At 33.5% G+C, this 22,094-nt stretch overlaps 2 protein-coding genes across 2 annotated transcripts; one reads left to right on the top strand and one right to left on the bottom strand.

The window, feature by feature from the left end:
• Positions 1-390: 390 nt before the first annotated feature.
• LOC134243942 (serine-threonine kinase receptor-associated protein-like) lies at positions 391-19,740 on the bottom strand. Its single transcript, XM_062726177.1, has 8 exons — positions 19,728-19,740; positions 19,466-19,609; positions 19,063-19,198; positions 17,433-17,587; positions 16,987-17,089; positions 16,157-16,294; positions 15,668-15,804; positions 391-1,218 (listed from the first exon to the last, which is right to left on the bottom strand). Exons 1-8 carry the CDS (start codon positions 19,738-19,740, stop codon positions 1,019-1,021), a joined length of 1,026 nt encoding a protein of 341 aa, XP_062582161.1. The 3' UTR covers positions 391-1,018.
• LOC134243936 (protein IMPACT homolog) lies at positions 5,688-6,896 on the top strand. Its single transcript, XM_062726171.1, has one exon. It carries the CDS (start codon positions 5,688-5,690, stop codon positions 6,894-6,896), a length of 1,209 nt encoding a protein of 402 aa, XP_062582155.1.
• Positions 19,741-22,094: the final 2,354 nt, after the last annotated feature.

The following is a 22,094-nucleotide window of genomic DNA, read 5'->3' as shown; positions in this document are numbered from 1 at the left end:
CAAGGGTCCAACGGCGACGAGTTGACACATGGTCTTTGATGTTTTGAGGATGCTGCAATGCATAGGTAATCTTTGTGTTATGTATATGTATGAACTTCCAATGTTTATTTATAAAATAAAAACTGGTAGATTGGTCTAAAATTTTACATTTTGTTTCTAACATGGACCTTAAACTTGCCAAGATGACCTTGGATCACGACACACCCTTAAGCAGGAATCTTTGTTTGCCTTAAAATCGCTTGGAAATTAAAGACAGGACAAAAATAAAACACATTTACAAGTTAGCTTGAATTTGTTGGCACCTTGGGTTCTGATCCATTATACTCTCAGACCATTTACAGTATAAGTAAGAAAATGTAACAATTCTGAAAAAAATAAATTTAAAAAAGCTGAAATTTGAACTCGTTTTATTGCAATAGCACCAAAAACCATTCATAAATAAATAATTTTTAAAATTTAATGCATTCTTTTACAAATTTTGTCAAAATCAACAGAGATATGAATTTATACATATAACATCCACTTCTGTATAGACAGCAATTGGAATTTAATGTAAACAAAAAAATTTATACTGGCTTTCCAAACAACTGTCAAATTTTATCTTTCAGCTTTTATGTCCAACATTACAGCTCTTTTCCTCTGCAACTAAAATTTTACAAAACCTTTAAACCTGCTTTTAAAATGAAGAGAAATTGTGTAAATTATAAATTAAACCTCATAATACATAACAGCAATAGGAATAAAACCTATTAACCTTGTTTTCCTTTATATTTTTTTCTTCTTTACATGGAAACTTCAATGACTGAATTTATTAAATGACAATTGACGTTTGTCAAAGAGTGTCTCAAAGGAAAAAACATGCTGTGTCGTAATACAACACTGAGAAAAGTTGGCGCGTTGAAAGAGGAAACAGCTGTTTGATTGGCTGAACATCATTGGTCAAGGCTCCAAGACCTATTTCAATCAGCTGGCCTTACTTGTACTTTCATTTCAACCAAAACCTATCAAGCATTGTCCATTAGGATTCTGGTTTCACTGGAGTTGTGTCATTATTGTTGACACATTCGTCTGGCATGACACATTTCCACAATCCGTAGGTTTTTCCTACAGTGGTTTGCCAAAGTCGGAGCGTGCCGTCTTCACTACCGCTGGCATACAACTCACCGTCTGGAGAGAAACGCACACAGTGTACAGGGCCGAAATGTCCCTTAAAGGACTCTGAAATTAGAACACATTAAATCATGTACTTTAAAATCACCTTAAAATGAAAATTTAGTAAATTGGCTAAAAATGGTAAAAATCAAAAAACAAACAAATGCACAACAAATTTAAAAGATATCTCAGTTTATTCAAGTGCTTGAATATGAAATTGTTTTTCTCCTCACTAGCAGAAAATTACTAAACACTTTGCCTCATAGATGAAGAAAAATTGGAAAAAAAAAACCAAGACTGGGTACATGTACCATGACATAAGAAGATAAACTAATGAAATAAAAGTCACAGGTGTATGTAATCTGAAGTTTATTAAAAAAGATCTTTGATCTACTCATGTACGCAACAAACACAGATGGTTAGTGAAGAGTAATCATAGGATCAGATTTTAATTAGATAAAAGTACAGTACTCTGAAATTGCAGTCTTCTACTGCTTATATAAAAATTAATTTCTATGTTTATGGGCATAAACAGATCAACATTAAAATACATACAGGTTCTTGTGGGCACCACCAAATTCAATTAACTAAATTTGAGACCAAGAAATGTTTTATAGTCAGAAGCAGCAATTGACTTTTTTTCTTCTTGTATCTGTGATACTGGTGCCATAGATAAAGGTCAACTGTAATTAAATTTTATTCAGCATTGCACTATTGCAGACTGCAGAGCACAGATTTTTCAATTATAAAAGGGCATATTCAAGCAAAATGATGGTTAACGTACTGTTTAAAATGTAATTAATTGGGTGTCCTTGAATGTTGAAGTTAGTTCCTCATTGATTAATTAAATTGCCAGCAGCTTTCTGTCGTAAAGTAACAAAATCATTTGCCATAAAAGGAAATAATGCAAAGTCGGGAAAATCTGACAAAGGACAGAGACTAAGAATGTGAAAGACATTTTCTTAGTATTAATTAACTGTAAAGACAAAGTCTAAAATGGCATTTAAAGGTCACTTCAGGGAAGTTTTTTAAGATGTTTACAGGAATCCAAGGATTCAATTGGAGAAGTTTCATACAAGAAAAATAAAAACAAAACCTCATTGGACAAATATTAATAAAAAATAACATCTGCTTATTCTATGACCATAAGGACATCATAGATATGGTATTTGGTCATCAAATAAACAAAATTGAAGAAAACAAGATCTTTTATGTTATATTTCCAGTTATTGGTAAACAGACATGGAGCAAATAACATTTATCAGTGGAAAATGGCAACATAGTGGTGCAGTATATATGACTTAAGTCATCAAACTTAAAACAAGAGGCCCATGGGCCACATCGCTCACCTGAGTTACTTGGGTGATGCAGTTCTTTACTAGAATATCCCTCTTGCTATACCTATCATGCCCCTAGCCCCTTCCTTTTCATGATTTTAACACTTTAGAATCTACACTACCACATGCAGGATGCTTCCACATAAGTTTCAGCTTTACTGGCCCAAAAAAGCTTCATAAAAGATTTTTCTTTAAATATATCTACGTAAAACTTGGATTCCCTAGTGTGGCTCCGCCCTACCCCCGGGGGTCATGATTTTAATAATTTAATATGTACACTACATAAGGATGCTTCCACATAAGTTTCAGCTTTCCTGGCCCAGTGGTTCTTGAGAAGAAGATTTTTAAAGATTTGTTCTATATATTTCTACGTAAAACTTGGATTCCCTATTGTGGCCCCGCCCTACCCCCGGGGGTCATGATTTTAATAATTTAATATCTACACTACCCAAGGATGCTTCCACATAAGTTTCAGCTTTCCTGGCCCAGTGGTTCTTGAGAAGAAGATTTTGAAAGATTTGTTCTATATATTTCTATGTAAAACTTGGACTCCCTATTGTGGCCCCGCCCTACCCCCGTGGGTCATGATTTTAACAACTTGATATCTACACTACCCCAGGAATCTTCCACAAAAGTTTCAGCTTTCCTGGCCCAGTAGTTCTTGAGAAGAAGATTTTTAAAGATTTGTTCTATATATTTCTATGTAAAACTTGGATTCCCTATTGTAGCCATGCCCTACCCCCGGGGTTCATGATATTAACATTTAATATCTACACTACCCAAGGATGCTTCCACATAAGTTTCAGGTATCCTGGCCCAGTGGTTCTTGAGAAGAAGATTTTTAAAGATTTGTTCTATATATTTCTATGTAAAACTTAGACTCCCTATTGTGGCCCCGCCCTACCCCCGGGGGTCATGAATTTAACAATTTAATATCTACACTACCCAAGGATGCTTCCATATAAGTTTCAGCTTTCCTGGCCCAGTGGTTCTTTAGAAGAAGATTTTTTAATGACCCCACAATGTTTTTGTATTTTCTTGATTATCTCCCCTTGTAAGGGGACTTGGCCCTTCATTTAACAACTACAATTCCTCTTCACTCAAGGATGCTTTGTACCAAGTTTGGTTAAAATTGGCCCATTGGTTCTTGAGAAAAAGTCGAAAATGTGAAAAGTTTACAGACGGACAGACGGACGGACGGACGACGGACAAAATGTGATCAGAAAAGCTCACTTGAGCCTTCGGCTCAGGTGAGCTAAAAAGAATCCTGCCAGCACTATTTTTGTATTATTTTTAATTTAAATGAGACAATTAACATGTTCAATTGATTACATCCTAAAATTTCTTCTTTTTTTTCAGTTACCCGGTACTCAATTCATGGAGCTCAAATTTCTATTTCTCAGATTGAACATTGGTATTTTATTCAAACAATTCTTAACTTCAAACATTTATTTTTTAATTCAGTCAAAACTATGACTGTCAGTGCATAAAAAGCAAGGCTGATTATTACCATCATCAGCAGTCCACTTTATAAACACATCAATCAGTATTGTTATATATGGTACTTTATTATTTCCACTAGCTGCTATCATGGGCAAGCACGGGGGAGGGGGTAATTCATTCTTTTCTTTTTACTGCTAACAGAACTAATCAAAAAACTATCTTTCAGATTCTTAATGATAGTTTATTGCACAGGCTTATAGCATGACAAAATACTTCAATGTCCACAGTTAGTTTAGGAACAGAATAGATAATTATAAGAAATACAAGGGTTGTCCCAAAAAGTCGTAGACAATGTTAATAACTTTTTTAACACGCAACCAATACTAGCCAAATTTTGCATAGACATAATGCCTTAAATATTCTTTAAAATTGTGATTTCTTAAATATATATCTTTCATTTTAATCATATTTGGACGATTTATATGAAGGCCGATATAATCTGTCGGCGCATGACCAAAATTCGGAAAAATTTACACATATAACTATTACATTTGCTTTTATTTCTTTGGTACTGTGTAAAAGATTGAACCAAAATTTAAATCACTGAAATCAGAATCAAAATCTTAAAAATATGTCAAAATTTCATTAAAATTTAATTAGAAACAGACTGCTAATAGCATGATTTTCAATGTCTTGTTGGAATTGAGATTGATGAAAATGACGTCGTCAAACGCATAACCGGCGCACGGAAATGTGATTAATTGTTTTTGGTATGTTTTATATTCATCAGAGACGGGGAAAAGGAATATAGAAATGACATTACACACTAGATTTTAAGAGAGAAGTTGTTTTTAAATAGCATGAGATTCATAGATACTTTTTCCTCTATATCGAATAAGAGGCCCAAGGGCCTTGAATCGCTCTTCTGATAAATTGTACAATCTATCACTTCTGTTTTAAGCCTCTTACTGTAAGTATCCTAAGATGCATGAACTGACAAAGTTTGATGATTCTTTGCCAGTTAGGCCTGAAGATATTGCAGTATAGCTATTAATACCATAAGTAGGTCATGGTGACCTACTTTTTGATTGAAACTTTCTGAGGACTCAAGATGCATTAATTGACAAAGATTGATGGTTCAAAGCCAGTAAGTACATCATATATTCAAAAGTAGGTCACTGTGACCTTCTTATGGTTGACATTCTCCGAGGACCAAAGATGCATCAACTGTCAGAATTTGATGATTCTAAGCCAATAAGTACCAGAGATACTTAAATAAAGCCATAAAATGTCAAAATAGGTCACCGTGACTTACTTTTTGGTCGACATTTTCCGAGGACCCAAGATGCATCAACTGACAATGTTTGATGATTCTAAGCCAATAACTATCTGAGATAATTAAAAGTAGGTCACTGTGACCTACTTTTTGGTCAACATTCTCTGAAAACCCAAGATGCCTCAACTGAAAACATTTGATAATTCTAAGCCAAAAAGTACCTAAGATATAACCATTAAATGTCAAAACTAGGTCACAGTGACCTAAATTTTGGTCGACATTCTCCGAAAAACCAAGTTGCATCAAATGAAAAAAGATCACGTGACGTCTCAGGGTATGGCGGCTTAGTTTTGAGCTCCGGAGATTTTGGTCAATTTAGGGCATTTCTAGCAGGATTTAATATTCGTATTTTGGTTGACTGTTTGTTTCTGTACTTTGAGAGAGCTATCTGTGATATTTGTGAAATTTCTGCATTGACAATGCCGTCAGACAGAAGAAAAACCGGGGCTACTTCTAAAAAACAGGTTGAGGAGTGCTCACAGAAGAATGCAGGTAGTGAACCGTTAGAAGACCCAGCCGATAATGAGTCAATTGTTGCCACTATTCAGGACATTAAATCATCAGTGGAAACTATTAGAAATGATTTGTCGGAGGGTGATCAGAGTGTAAATGCAAAATTAAAATATGTTTCTGAACAAAGTGAGAGCAATTATGAAGATATATCTTTGCTGCGTCAAGAAAACGCTCAATTGCGGAGAGAACTGGAATTACTACGATCGGTTGTAATCCGAATGGACAGGAAAATGTCCGTCATCGAAAATGATGTTACGGATCTTAGATCAAGGTCAATGCGGGATAATATCCTCATTCATAATTATCCTTTCGAACCCAACGAAAACCTAACCACGTCCATGCCAGCTACTTTTAAAGAACTTCTGGGGGTGGATGTCAGCTTTGTAAGGATTCATAGGAATGGGGTGCGTCCAGAATATAATTCCGATCGACCTGTATCCATTACCGCAAAGCTGACTGACCGTAGTAAAATCAACACAATTCTTAATGCCCAAAAGCTAAAGAAAATTGCTAAACAACCATTGCCTTTCTTTATTACAACGCAGCAACCTGCATCTATTGTTTCCGCTCGAAACAAGGTGTTTGATACGGCAGATAGTTTGCGCAGCCAAAACATCACTGTTAAGATTCAAAAGAATCAGGTCATCTTGCCCAACGGCTCCACATATAAAGATGACGTACCATTTCTCACAAATGCAGATGCTTTATTGGTAACACCTGAAGAGACAGAACACCTAGACTCGGTTGAAATAAAAAACTCGGACCCAATCAAAAAGGACGGTTCGGAATTTATGGCTTTCGGTGCTCGAGTTAAAAATGTGGATGATGTGAAGAAGATGTACAGCAAAGTCCTAATAGATCCCTATGCAGCAAGTGCTGATAACCGAATTTTGGTGTACAGATTATCTACAGAGAACGGTACCGTTCACGAAAATTATCATGACGATTCAGAACACGGGGCTGGGCGTAAGATGCTGCGCTACATGAAAGAAAACAATATAAACAATGCAGCTTTCGTTATCACAAGGTGGATGGGGGATGCCCATATTGGACCCCAGAGATTTTCAATTATGGAACAAGTGATTAATGAAGTCGCCAATTCTTTAGAAATGTGACTTTTCAAACAGTTTAAGACTGACGGTAACTATAATATCAGGTGACCTTTTTGATCTTGTAAATATTTTCATTTTTCATATATAGGCCTAAGTACGAATATTAATGCCGTTTTCCCTTCAAATTCAATACAACGAAAGTTTTTATTAAGAATATTATTTTTGTTTAATATATAAATGGGTAAAGCCGGATTTAAAAGTAGTTTTCAACTTGGAAAATATATTCATACTTTTCCGGATTTAAATGTTTACCCTTTTTGGTTTACTATTTTTTTCTCGAAGCGGCATATCCGATATGATTTGTAAAATGTCTTTGCCCTATCGACTAAATCTCTAACAAGACGTGCACACCTATCACTCTATGATGCATGTGTCTTTATTGCTAAACCATTCTTTAATCTCCTCTTTTATCTTCTCTTCTATCTTTCGCATGTTTAGAGCAACACTTTTTCTGATGGTGAGTAAATATTTGTCCAAGTTTTTTGCACCAGTTCAATTTCATATTTCATGTCTGGGTTTACAGTAGTTTCAGCAAATTGTCAGGGTCTTCATGATTTTAAAAAGAGAAAGGACGTATTCCAATATTATAAGCAATTTCAATGCAATATTCTGTGTCTACAAGACACCCATTTTACAAGTGATATGGAGAATGATATTAGAAATGAATGGGGATACGAGGCTTATTTTAATTCATTTTCGTCAAAGTCAAGAGGTGTTGCTATTTTTTTTAATAATAATTTTGAACATAAGGTTCATAATAGAATAGCTGATGACGCGGGAAATCTTTTGGCTTTAGATTTAACAATTGAAAACAAGCGTCTGAGTTTAATTTCAATATATGGACCAAATGAGGACACACCCTCATTTTATGAAAGATTGTCAAATATTGTAAAGGACTTATCAAATCAAGATGTTATTTTGGTAGGAGATTTTAATCTAGTTATAGACCCAGAAAAAGATTATTTTAATTATCTTCATATTAATAACCCAAAGGCAAGAAGCAAAGTTCTAGAAATCATCTCTGAGTATGATTTCAGTGATATTTTTAGAGAAATGCATCCTGATGAAACAAGATATACTTGGCGTAAACCTTCCCCTTGTAAACAAGCAAGATTAGATTTCTTTCTCATATCAAATTCTTTTTTAAATAGTGTTCAAGAAAGTAGAATTTTGAATAGTTATAAATCTGATCACTCACCAATATGCCTAAAGATTAAATTGAATGAGTTTACTCATGGAAAAGGTTTGTGGAAATTTAATAACTCACTTCTTAAAGATATTAAATATATTGAAACGGTCAACAAAGTTATTCAGGAAACAAAGGAAAATTATGCATTACCTATCTATTCTAAAGAATATATCAAAGAAATATCAGATTCAGAAATTCAGTTTACTACGGATGAACAGCTTTTCCTTGAAACACTCCTAATGGAAATTAGAGGCAAGACCATTTCTTATTCTAGTTATGTAAAGAAAAAAAGCAATGAGAAAGAAAATCAGTTAATTTCTGAAATCGAAAATTTGGAAAAAGACTACGATAAAAATATTCAAACAATTTATAATAAGAAAAAGGAATTGGAAAATATAAGAGACCATAAACTTATGGGAAATATCATAAGGTCTAGAGTAAAATGGATGAATGAAGGAGAAAAACCTACTAATTACTTTCTAAACCTAGAGAACAGACACTATACAAATAAAATAATCCCTAAATTGATTAAAGATGAATCAATTGATTCAGAAATAACAAATCAGAAAGATATTCTTCTTGAAATCGAAAAATATTATAAAGTACTTTATGAGGCTAATTCTGATATGACAAATGTTGATCTAAATGATGATACTTGGGACATTGCTGCAGAAAAACTTAGTGATACACAAAAGAATAGTCTTGAAGGGGAGATAACTTTAAATGAAGCATTACTAGTTTTGAAAAATATGTCAAATGATAAAAGTCCTGGAAGCGATGGCTTTACAACAGAATTCTTCAAAGTTTTCTGGAAACAGCTGGGAAATTTCATAGTAAGATCAATAAATTATGGTTACCAAAAAGGAGAGCTTTCTGTTACACAAAAACAGGGAATTATCACTTGTATACCTAAAGAAGGAAAAAGTAAATTTTTCATAAAAAATTGGCGCCCAATATCATTATTAAACGTTGTATATAAAATAGGATCTGGCTGTATAGCAAGTAGAATGAAAAATATCTTGAATACAATTATAAGTTCAGACCAGACAGGTTTTGTACCTGGAAGATACATAGGAGAAAATACCAGGTTAATCTATGATCTAATGCATTATACAGAAGAAAAAAATATTCCTGGAATGTTGTTAATGATTGACTTTGAAAAAGCTTTTGACACTGTGTCATGGAATTTTATTGATAAAGCCCTGAAATTCTTTAATTTTGGTCCTTCTTTAAGAAGATGGGTTTCATTATTTCAATGTAATATTGTATCAGCAATTAATCAAGCCGGCCACCTATCTAATTTCTTTAAACTAGGCCGTGGTTGTCGTCAGGGTGATCCAATTTCACCATATATATTTTTACTCTGTGCAGAAATTTTAGCTTTAAAAATAAAAAATAATAAAAATATAAAAGGGATTAAAATTGATGGGGAGGAATACCTAATGTCTCAATATGCAGATGACACATTAGTTATACTAGATGGAACAGAAAAATCCCTAAGAAATTGCATTGAAGAAATAAATCAATTCTATAAATTATCAGGACTTAAAATAAATCTCTCTAAAACACAAATAGTCTGGATAGGAAGCAAAAAATATTCATTTGAAAAACCTCTTAATGAAATGGATTTTCAATGGTCAACACAATTTAAAGTATTGGGTATTTATTTTGATGTTGACTTAAGTAGAGTTCCAAAACTCAACTATGACAAAAACTTGGTCAAAATTAAGAATATAATACTACAGTGGAGTAAAAGACGTACTACCCCCTTGGGTAGGATTTCACTTATAAAATCATTATTAATAGCACAGCTAAACCATCTTTTTATTGCTTTACCTTCACCTTCTGAAAATTTTGTTAAGAATCTAAATAGTGTTCTATTTAATTTTCTTTGGGGATCAAAAGTGGACAAGATAAAAAGAAAACAAATTACTCAAGATTACAAGAGTGGAGGATTGAATATGATTGACTTAAATAACTACATTAAGAGCTTAAAATCATCTTGGATTAAAAAACTACTCAATGGACAGGAGTCTAAATGGAGATCACTTGTTCAAAAAGCTTTTAATATTAAAAAGTTATTTAATACTGGTTCAAATTATATTGAAATAATACTACAAAGTATAACTAATGATTTTTGGAAAGATACTTTAATTGCTTTCAAAAATATAGAAGACAAAATGAAAATAGAATCATGGGAAGATTTTATCTCTCAACCATTATGGTACAATAAAAAACTTAAAATTGACAATAAGCCCATTTTTTACTCCAAATGGTTTATTAATGGTGTAGTTTTTATCTCAGACTTGTTAGATGAAAAGGGAACTTTTCTAGAATTAAAGGATCTACAAGCAAAATTTCATATAGAAACCAACTTTTTAACATATGCAAGTTTACAGAAAGCAGTAAAAAAAGCTATGGCTGTAGAAAAAATAAACAAAGAAAGAGTAAACCCAAGGCCCATCCTACCTTTTTATTTAAAATTATTCTGTCTATGTAAAAAAGGAACAAAAGCTATGTATAATATTCTGAATACAGAACATATACTGCCTGTTTCAAAAGTAAAATGGAGTAAACATTTTGAAATTGAAGATTCCCTATGGGAAATGATATACAAAATTCCTTTTCAATGTACAAAAAGTTCTAAATTGCAATGGCTACAATTCAGAATAAATCAACATATCTTAGTTACAAATAAAATGTTATATAAAATAGGTTTGAAGGATACTAAACTATGTAGCTTCTGTGAGACATGTGAGGAAACAATTTTTCATATTATGTGGGAATGCCAGAAGGTTCAGGAGCTTTTACATAGTTTTACCATTCTTTGTGAAGCTCATAATATAGACTTTCCAAAAGATAGTTGTAATTTCATATTTGGGAATCCAAAACCCAACAATACTGAATTAAATACAATATTTTTATGTATTAAATCATTTATATACAGAACTAAATGTCGGAATGAGGTTTTAAGATTACAAGCGTTACGTGGAGATATTAAAACATTGCTATCTACGATGAAATATAGTGCAACAAAAAGTAATCAAATTAATGAATTTAATGATAAATGGAAAGACTGGCTTCTACTCATGTAAGACCCTGAAACCAGACACCTAAAGATTTCTTGCAATGCTTGGACATACATAGACCACTATTTTATTTCTATGAACATGCTTTTCTGTTCTTCTTTCACCTTTTCTCACCTCTCTCTCTCTCTTTTCTTCTTCTTCTTCTTTCCTCCTCTCAATCTCAATTGTCATTATTATATTTTTTTTATATTTATTTACTATATGTATTAATGATGTTTTGATGTTAATAAGATATTATAAACATGTATACTGTGACAATTGGTATTAATAAAAAAAAAAAAAAAAAAAAAAAAAAAAAAAGTTGCATCAAATGACAAAGTTTTGATAATTCTAAGCCAAAAAGTACCTAAGATACTTAAATATAGCCATAAAATGTCAAAAGGAGGTCACCATGACCTTCTTTTTGGTCAACATTTTCAGAGGGCCCAAGATGCATCAACTGACAATGTTTCATGATTCTAAACCAATAAGTACCTGAGATAATCAAAAGTAGGTCATTGTGACCTACTTTTTGGTCAACATTCTCGGAAAACCCAAGATGCCTCAACAGACAACGTTTGACAATTCTAGGCCAATAAGTACCCAGAATAAGTAAATATAGCCATAAAATTCAAAACTAGGTCACAGTGACCTACTTTTTGGTTGACATGTTCCAAAAACCCAAGTTGCATCAACTGACAAAGTTTGATGATTCTAAGCCAAAAAGTACCTAAGATGCTGAAATATAGCCATAAAATGTTAAAACTAGGTCACAGTGACCTACTTTTTGGTCGACATTCTCCGAAAACCCAAGTTGTATCAACTGACAAAGTTTGATGATTCTAAGCCAAAAAAGTACCTAAGATACTTAAATATCGCCATAAAATGTCAAAAGTAGGTCACCGTGACCTAATTTTTGGTCGACATTTTCCGAAGACCCAAGATGCGTCAACTGACAAAGTTTGATGATCATAGGTCTGAAAGTATTCAAAATATGCCTTTTAAACAATTTGAAAAAAAATGCCTGCAAAATTCAAAGAGTAGGTCACAGTGACCTACTTTTTCATAAATATGTTTTAAGGCTCTAAGATGCATTAACTTACAAGATTTGGTGAATCTAAACCTCTCAGTATCTGGAATAATGGGATTAAATGTTTTAGAAAAGATGAGCCATAAAATTCAAAAAGTAGGTCACGGTGACCTACTTTTAAGTTGACCTTGTTCAAGGACCCAATATGCATCAACTGACAAAGTTTGATGATCATAAGCCTTAAAGTGTCCAAAATATGCCTCCAAATCAATTTGAAAACAAAAGCCCGTAAAATTTTAAAAGTAGGTCACCATGACCTAATTTTGTGTTAACATGATGTGAAGTCCTAAGATGCATCAACTTAATGCATCAACTTACAAGATTTGATGATCCTAGTCTTTATAGTAAGCAAAATATCAACGTTTTTATTAAGTGTAAATTTTGGTTAACTTTGAAGTGACCTTGAGACCACGCCCTTTGCCCCAGGGTCATGCCTTGAAAAATTTTTAATCTTCAACATATCCTGAAACTTGTATGTAAGTTTGGTGAAAATCTGCCTGGTGGTTCTGGAGAAGAAGATTTTTTAGCAACCAGTACTTTTGGTTCTATTTTCCTGATTATCTCCCCTTGTTTTAGGGTCCCAACCCTAGTTTTAGTAAAAATGGTAGCCCTTGGGCCAAGGATACCCTGCAACAAATTTGACAATGATTGGCCGAGGGGTTCTTGAGTTATGGCCCATATTCTAAAAAGTTAACGCACACCACACACCGCACAAATGGCCATAGCATTAGCTCTTTGAGCCTTTGGCTCAGAAGAGCTAAAAATATGTATTGCATATAAGAATTAGAGTACTGTTTGTTAAACGTAGACATTTGGGAACGTTCTGGGCCATGAACGTGTTCAAACAAGGTGTATTCTCTACTGCCTATCTTTCATCTAAATTTTGACTAAAATTTCAATCTGCTTCAGATTCAATACGGACAGTAGTGAATTTAAATAAGTCCCTTAGTCAAAAGTGGTTTTTCACCATAAAAAAATATTCATTTGGAAGTTAATATCCGCATATGAAGCAGAAAAAGAGATCATGACTGAGAGAGGTAAATTATTATGCTTGCTTTCGTGCGCCGATGTACACTTACATGAATTCTTTATTTTTTCATAGTTTTCTTATTAAACGTGGTATCATCATGAAACTTGAAATGCATGATCATAAATTGCTACTTTTTGCTATGACAAGAAAAGGAATATGATTTAGCAAAGAGAAAATAAACTATGTTCCCTGTCTATGACTTTTTGGGACAATCCTCGAACATTCCCTTACATCTTTTTTTTACTTCTACAAAAATCAATTTTATTAAAGGTCTCTTCTTCTTACACGTTACAAAAGCAACTTTATTATCATGATTATGTTGTTACCGTCTTCCTTGGAAGACGGTATTGTATAGTTGAAGCTTTTTACAGTCTTCGGACTATGCACTTCCTCTCTTTTGTGATTGGTAGAAAATGCATGATGAGAAAATTTTCAATTATTTCATTGGTTGAAATGCTGTTCAAGGCAAGGGAGATAACTTTCTGATGATCTAATTTTCGTACGACTTAACAATTTTGCAAGATTTTCAATCTTAAGAAAAATGACAAAACGAACAACAAAATCAGCAGTAATTAATTCCTAATAACATGATTTTTTGTATAGCAAAAAATAAAAAGATCTCTTTAACTTCATTATAAATAGTAAAATTTGATTTTTATTGCTTGCAGGCTTTACAATTTGTTATTATTCTTTTCCCCTTTCTTGTTTGAAGAAGGAAATCAGCCGAGGTTTGTCGAAAGCTCTCGGCGAGTCAAAGTTTACGGAGATGACCGAGCGACAACCCTGGTAGGGCTAATGCCAGTAAAAAGCTAATGTAGAAATACAAAATCAAGAAATTCAAAAGAATTATACGGCCTGATAGGTGTAGATCAGTTTACAGTTTAAGATTGTTGCTAAAGACGGGAAGCTTTTTTAAAAAGCTCTACTTGTACTATGTTATACATCATGTACTATGGGTGCTCATTGACATTTTCTCTTTCCATGTTGGAAACTTTATTTTAATGTACATGTATGTTGAACTATATTATTGCTAATTATACTTTGAATGATCTGTTTCCATTTATATCAAGGATAAGAGAATGAATGTTTTTTTTTTTTTTGGTTTTCTCTGTGATAACTCTTTGAAAGTTAGGTGAGTTGATTTCTTGATAATTCTACTAGAATGTAAATTTTGCTAAACAAAAGGTCATTAGCTAAGCAGGCCTAATATGCATAATGTACAATGTAAATCTTGTGCTGTCAGTGGGCCTAATAACAGTACCCAACAAACTAGACAGTTTATATATAATTTGATACTTTAAAAAAAATCTAAAATTTCCAATGTTTTATGGAGTGGTAAAAAATTAGATGTTTGACCACAGTGTGTAATATTGCACCTGACGATGAGATGTTGGACAGCTTTTGTGACACAATGGAAAGGATCAGCTTAATCTCATCTGTATTCATAGGTGTTCAAAAGTAACAGGACTGACCGAGTTTAACCTTACTGTTGGCAAAGAAAATTTACATCACAGAAGCCAACGATGCAGGTATGTTAAAAAATTTAGGGTATAACAAAACATTTACTGACTGTGTTCTCTGGCAAAATGCTTTTGTCGACCCTTCAACTCAAACTGTTTGCCTTTGGCCTAATGGCTTCAGGCAAACAGTTTGGGTCTTGGGTGAGACAAAATGCATGTTGTCCTCAAACCCAGTCAATAAATGGATATTGTTATACCTTTAAAAATTTGTTCCTATACAAATTTTTATGAAAAAAGTCCAAAATTTCTAATGTTTTGCTGATCGGGCATAATAAAAAATTGATGTTTGACTACTGAGTGAGATGTTGGACGGTCGATGATGTTGGACCGCTTACTATACAGAATGGGAGAAGCTTAATCTCATTTGCATTCGTTTATGTATAATAGTGATGGACCTGAGGTTTACATTATGGAGGACAGTACATAATACGTGTGTCCAAAAAAACAAAATGTGTTTTGTCGACCCTGGAACCAAACTGTCTGCCTTTAGGTTCGGCCTAACCGCCTCAAGCAGACAGTTTGGTTCTTGGGTCCGACAAAACACGTTGCCCTCGAAGTCAGTCAATAAATGTATAATATTGCATTTCTTTTGATTTCATCTAATGATCTGATCACCTATGTCACCTACACATTTTTAGTAAGGAAGTTATGAAGTCTTTACATGTATATCAGTCATCTTGTTGCATGTTACTCCAGTATTGTAAATGTCATTTGATCAACTCCTTTAAATATGGATGCAGTTTGTGAGTTGAGTGACCAAAATGCTAAGCCTTTTACCATCATTCCTTCCATTATTAGAATATTTTCCTAGACACACACTGACAAAGCGATTTCTAATTGTCTAACATGCTCTGTAGACAACATGCAATGTTTTTACCTAGTTCCTCTCCTGTCTCGTAATCAAACTTGTACATCTTGAAGTCTTCTCCCCCACATACAAACACCTTCTTATCCTTGTGGAGAGATGCGGAGTTCACCTGAGTTGGGGCAATATAATCCTTAATTTTCTCATACCTATGTCATAAGGAAATAAAATAGTCAAATAAAATGTTATGGTTCTCTACTAGTACAAGAATAAAGCAAAAAATCTTCAAAATAATGTTTGTTTGTTGTTGTTTTTCTTCATTTTTACTTCTTCATGCTTATGCTCAAAGCAGCAGCAGTACAAATAAATTTTACTTACAAAAAAAAAATCAGTTGTCTATGATCTGAATGTTATTCAGATCTATGTTCATAATAATATTTTCATAGCAAAAAAAAATATAAAAGATAGTGATCAAAATGGTGACAACGTATAAGAGGTCTAATACTTGAATTGAACTAAAAAAAACTAAAAATATGCTTAGGTACAAGTCATTGTGTCTACCTGTCAGCATTCCAGAAGCTTGTACAATTGCCGTGGGTGATGACCAGAATTCGCCCATCACTGGAGAGTTCTAAACTGCTGGGAATTCCCGGAAATTCTAGTTTCTTCACCTCCTGTCCACTGACTGTGTCCCATACCCTGAAAAAAAAAACCTAACAGAATTTTATGGAGTATGCAGTTAGGGTGACAAAACACTGAGAATATCGCACTTCCTAAAAAAGGAAATTACTTGTGCCTACAATTATGGCCTGTATGAAGAGAATCTTTCTAGTTTGATTTTTGACTTAAAAAAAGGGATTCATGATACAAGTTGTAAGGTAAAAAACTTGCTAAAGTAATCAATTTTCTAAAAGTTGATAATGTTTACCATACTTTACATAATTTCATTTTTTTTATAAGTATACACATCTATAATGGAAGAAAACATTCAACATTTCAAATTGCTCCTGCTCAATTTATAAGCATTACCCGGTAACAGTATACAAGTCAAGACCTTGATGACATTTTAAAGTTTTGAATTGGCTGTCAGTCAATGAAAAATCATCGAGTTGATTGTAAACACTAGTAAAAGGGAGATAAATCCTGCTCAGAATTTTCCTGGTTGTAGAAAGATCATAGATAAAACCTCAAAATGATCAACATTATTTGCATGTTAAGAAGTGACTTCTATAGTTCTTATTTACAATTCCACAGTAATCAATATTTTCTCCAAGTCAATTTAACTATAATTTTCACATTCTAATGAAAACTTGCTATTACAGGACTCTTAAACAAATTATATCCTGAAAGCTTTTAATGAAGAAGTTTTCTTTTTGTTGTGTTTTCTGTACCTGACAGTTTTATCATCTGATGCACTTATAATCTGTTTGCCAAACTTGGCAAATATGGCTGCCCTTATGTTGTGTTCATGGCCACTAAATGTGGCTTTGGCATCTGCAAAATGAAACAAATATACAAAACTATAAAATCAGCATCCAACATACATTTAAGCAAGAAGATCCCAGCAGTATTTATTATCAGTGAGAGACACAAACATTCTGAGATCATGATAGAAAACTTAAAATATATAGAGGAATATAAAGGAATATTAATATCAGGTTTATTAATTACATATCTTACTAATATTATTTAGTTTCGGGCAAATTAATATATTAATTTTGGAAAAGGTAACATTGAACAGTCCAAATTATAGAAAATCAATAGCCCTGTAAAAGTATTTTGGGTGTTTCAATTAAATAATTTGTTATTATGAGTTTTCCCTTTCTTGTGAACGTACCAGATTCTGGTTGGTTGAGATCAAATATCCGTAACAGCTTCTCGTTGCTTCCAGTCAGCAGCTGGGTGTCATCCTCATCAAAGTCAACCGACTTAACGATGTGCTTGTGAGCGAAGGAATGTAGCTCCTCCCCACTCAACGAGTCCCAGATTTTTCTGCAATAAAAAAACAGCAAGTTTTTATCAGATATACACAATTAAAACACTTTTATTTTCGGATTCTTTCTGTCAACATTTTTTATAAGAAAAAACATGATATGATCATTATGACATCGCCTAATCTGCTTGTTCATATAAAGTGTTCATTAAATACTTAACTTCTTGTTAAATAAAATTTCAAGTGCTTGGGAATAAAAAATTTCTTTACTTCACAAATAAATACATGTATATCACTATTAGAGAGGTTTAGTTACACGTTTTGTGACGAACTTGTACGGGTGACGTCATCAATTGTTGTGTTCTTCGACGTCATGACGTCAAATCCGACGTGTAGCTACAAGTTTAGAACGTGTAATACATTGTCTACACGTATGGATTAAATTCTTTATTTTTTGATGCAGTTGATTGATTTTTGTGCAATAAAACAAGAACACTAGTCTATCTAAAAAAATTAATGAATGATGATTCGATGATTCCATCAAAGTATTAGTATTTTTATCAATGAAAAGTTAAACTCAAACTGGTACCAAACATCACCTTTATTTTGTACGCAGGATTCATTTGAAGAAGACCCCGTCAATGCACCAAATAAAAATTCATGGTTTCTTGGTGATGTTTCCCTTTCCGTTTTATTTTTTATTAAAACCTATTTGAACACCTCTATATTCTGTTTTTTTTTATAATAAAATATTTTAGAACTATTATATAACATCCACAGGCACTAGTGACATAACAAAAAATACAACCCCTCGCCTAATAAGTTATAGGTAGTAGGCCTATGTTCAACGTCAAGTGCTTGTTGAAATTGTATTTCATTAACTTTTTTTTTTCTTTTGTACTATCACTTGTAAAGATCTAGAGCAGACGCGTATTTAAAAAAAGGGGGGCGGTGTCTGATTTTGGTTTTAACAATGTATTGATGCATTAAACTTTATTCCATGCCTCCTTTCTAGACGTTATATGACTGAGCCTTCACAATTTATTGTTTTCAAAAGGTTTTCTTTTGGACCCCCCCCCCCCCCCCCCATTCATCCTCCACAAAGTCCAAAATGTGGTCTTTTTTTTATCGTCAAATAAATAATTTTTATGATTGCTTCCATTTTTAAGTGATGCAGAATTAAAAGCTTAATTGTCCTGTAGAGATACTAGGTGACAAAATATTTAGAGCAATTCACTGCATTGAGATGACAATACATATAATAAGTTTTCATAGTTTATGATATCTATGACTAGAGTAAGTATAAATTCCATTTCACCATTGATTTGTCTAAATTAAAAATAATAGATACAATGCCGTTCAATTAATTTACTGTTCAATCACGAAATGCATACGTACACGTGTACGTATAACTAAATCATGTTATTGACGTTGACGTCAAATAGAACGTGTACGTCAATATTACGCGTACACGTTGTTACGTCACTTGTAACTAAACCTCTCTATTATATGTATAACAAAATTCATTAATCACGCTGAGAAGTCTGCAGCTCCGGTGGCGGCTCGAGTGGCATCTTTATTTATTGTGGCGCCCCACACCGCTCCTTTGTGGCCTTTAAATGTCCCGATCCAGTCCCCTGTATCACCCTGTCTCAGCATCGGGTTCCCATCTAAAATTAGAACAGCACTGTGTACAGCTGGTTCACTAGATCTATGATGATGAACAGGTTCATTTATATACAGACTAATTAATCGTAAATTAAGAATTGACTAATAAAGGGGTAGAAAAAATACATTTTAACCACATTACTTTTGGTTATGTTAAATCAATTTAAGATATTTTTAAAATAAATCTAAATGAGGAAATTCGGATATAAGTAAACACCCATATTGTTTGGAAAATTGGTAAAATGTTCGAACATTTTAATAATTCAAACCTTTGCATGCACTTATAAGAAAGTATCCAAATGGAGTTATATCACTGAAGGCCAACTGGACCACTGGGCGCGTGTGGCCACTGCATGTCAACGGTGTTTGTCGCAATCCCGACATGTTGACGTCCAGTTGAACCTTCGGAATACCTCGGTAAAAAAAATTGTATCAAGTGAAAAAATTATTTCGGATTTCTCCGGAAAAAATGGCATTGCTAGTGTCCAAAGTCAAAATTAAGAAACAAATGAATAAATAAATAGCACTTACAATTTTCAGACATTATTTCTCTACACTGAAGTTGTTTCATGTGAGGAAAAGAAGGGAATTTTAAAAGGGAAGGGGGGGGGGGGGGAGTAAACTTCACGATCTGGCATATAACGTTATATTCATATATTCCAGTAAATTGTCCAATAGTCGGATGATTTCTGATATAGTTTTACTGTAATGTCTAGATGGAAAAATTCCAATGGTAAAGCGTAAAAAAAAACCTAAAAATTACACCGCGTTTACAGTATAATATATCATTAAATAATACGCTGTAAATTCTAAGGGACATTATCTCAAATTTTCAGGATATGTTTTCTCGTAAGAATTTTTATGCTGCACTGGAGACTGAAAAATTGACAATTATAATTAGATTGGAAATTTCAGGAATGGAGAGATGGACTCGATCTTACATGTATACTTCTCCACTCTTGGAATGGGGGGGGGATATAACAGTATAAGATAAAGTATAGATGTTCCCAATATACCTATACTTTTCTGCATGGTTCACTTATACAGGCACGTAGCATCGATTTTGAAAGTGGGGGGGGGCAGCCACAGAATTTTTTCTTTACTTACCTGAAAAAGTTGACAAGCAAAAAAAAAAGGAAAATTGCCCAAAGTCGAAAATCCTATTTCGTGGAGGGGGGGGGGGAGCAAACTTTTCTCACTACCAATTCCGTTCGATATCCATTTTTTAAGCTTACAATACTATATTTCCTTCATATTACTTTCCTTAAGTATAAAGTGGGGGGGGGGGGGGGGGGCAACCAGCCTTTCAATAAACATTTTCAAAAAAAAAAGGGGGGGGCAGGCCCCCCTGTTGCTACGTCCCTGTTATACATGTATTCACAAAATGTATATAGGGTCTCGATTTCAGAATTTTTTCCTGCATATTATCAAAGATATAGGTTTTCTCTACGAAGCTGAATAAAATTTGGCCTCGGCTGCAGCCGTGTCCCACCTCACCGACGTAGAACTGAAGTTGATTATGTATTTAATTATAGTAAATGGTTAATGCTCGGGACCCTCCCCCTCCACAGTGCACGTGGTTTTACATGATTCATATGACCGTAGGAAACCGGGGGAGGGGGTTGTTACTTTATGTGCTTTAGCTACCTACAAAAAACCATAGAAGACTTCTTTTTTTCCCTATTTTAATGAAAATATATGGTTGTGTCTCTCCAACTGAAATTGCTTCCCGCGGGCCTAAAAACCATAGACACGATCCCCATTTTGATTGTTAAAAAACATAAATCTACAATACAATAAACATACTTGTTATGTTTATACTTTAGTAGGTGTATATTCTAAACAATGAAGATGGGGAGTGCCTATAAATTTTGTCTGAGATATAAAATCCAACTGATAAATTTCAGTAAATTTGAGAATTAATTTAAATATTTAAAATAAGATTTTAATTCTTTAGCTAAAAGTAAAAGGTATCGACACCTCGGATCTGTGCTCAAGCCAACTAATTAAAACTTAAAAAATCAATCCTGATCCAGCCTTTCCAGGTGGAAGTCATAATTTAGGCCTAAAATAATATTATTCGTGTATTTATTTATTATTTATTTATTTGTTTGTTTGTTTGTTTGTTTGTTTGTTTGTTTATTTATTTATTTATTTATTTATTTATTTATTTATTTATTTATTTATTTATTTATTTATTTATTTATTTATTTATTTATTTATTTATTTATTTATTTGTTTGTTTGTTTGTTTGTTTGTTTGTTTGTTTGTTTTGATTTTAATGTCATTAATTATTTTCTTGTCGAGCATTCATGAGCAGCGAAAAATATACTCTCCGACATATTCCGAGTTTATCAGTCCAGTATATTTCATCATAACCGGATTTATTAGAGGGCTTCCGAAGAAGCGCTCAATATCCGCAGAAGATGGGCAATCCTCGGCTGACTCCGCTACGCTCCATTCAAACCTCGGATGTGATAGGTGGAGGAATACGCATCAGATCGCTACATTTCTCCGCCGGAAACTGCCTTGTCACTCATTTCATATTTCGCTCTGCCTAAAGTTCTTAGAAAAGGTTTCTTTATTTGTGTTATTCCTCATGTTAATTACAACCAAATGTTAGCATTCTTTGAAAGCAAGAACAAAGTGTTGGGCGTGCATCAAAGTAACTCGGATTTCAAAAGTATAATATTTGAATGAAATTCAAATAAGATCACATGACTGAATCAGCAAGATGGAAGATCACCGTTGACGTCCGAGGTTATGTGCGAGGTACGAGTCATCCGAGGAACTCCGATTGGCAGAAGATAGGACTGGTTCTCTGCCCTTTTTTCCAGTCGCTGCCGCTAGGAATTACAGGTTTAGGGCGCTTGCGCCCGTTAACCAATGTCAGGGTAC

This window comes from Saccostrea cucullata, unplaced genomic scaffold, assembly GCF_032062105.1.
Source record: "Saccostrea cucullata isolate Sc308-1 unplaced genomic scaffold, CSIRO_AGI_Scuc_v1 ctg79, whole genome shotgun sequence".
Lineage (NCBI taxonomy): Eukaryota > Metazoa > Mollusca > Bivalvia > Ostreida > Ostreidae > Saccostrea > Saccostrea cuccullata.
Note: the sequence above shows the minus strand (reverse complement) of the source record. Positions and strands in the feature narration are given on the sequence as shown.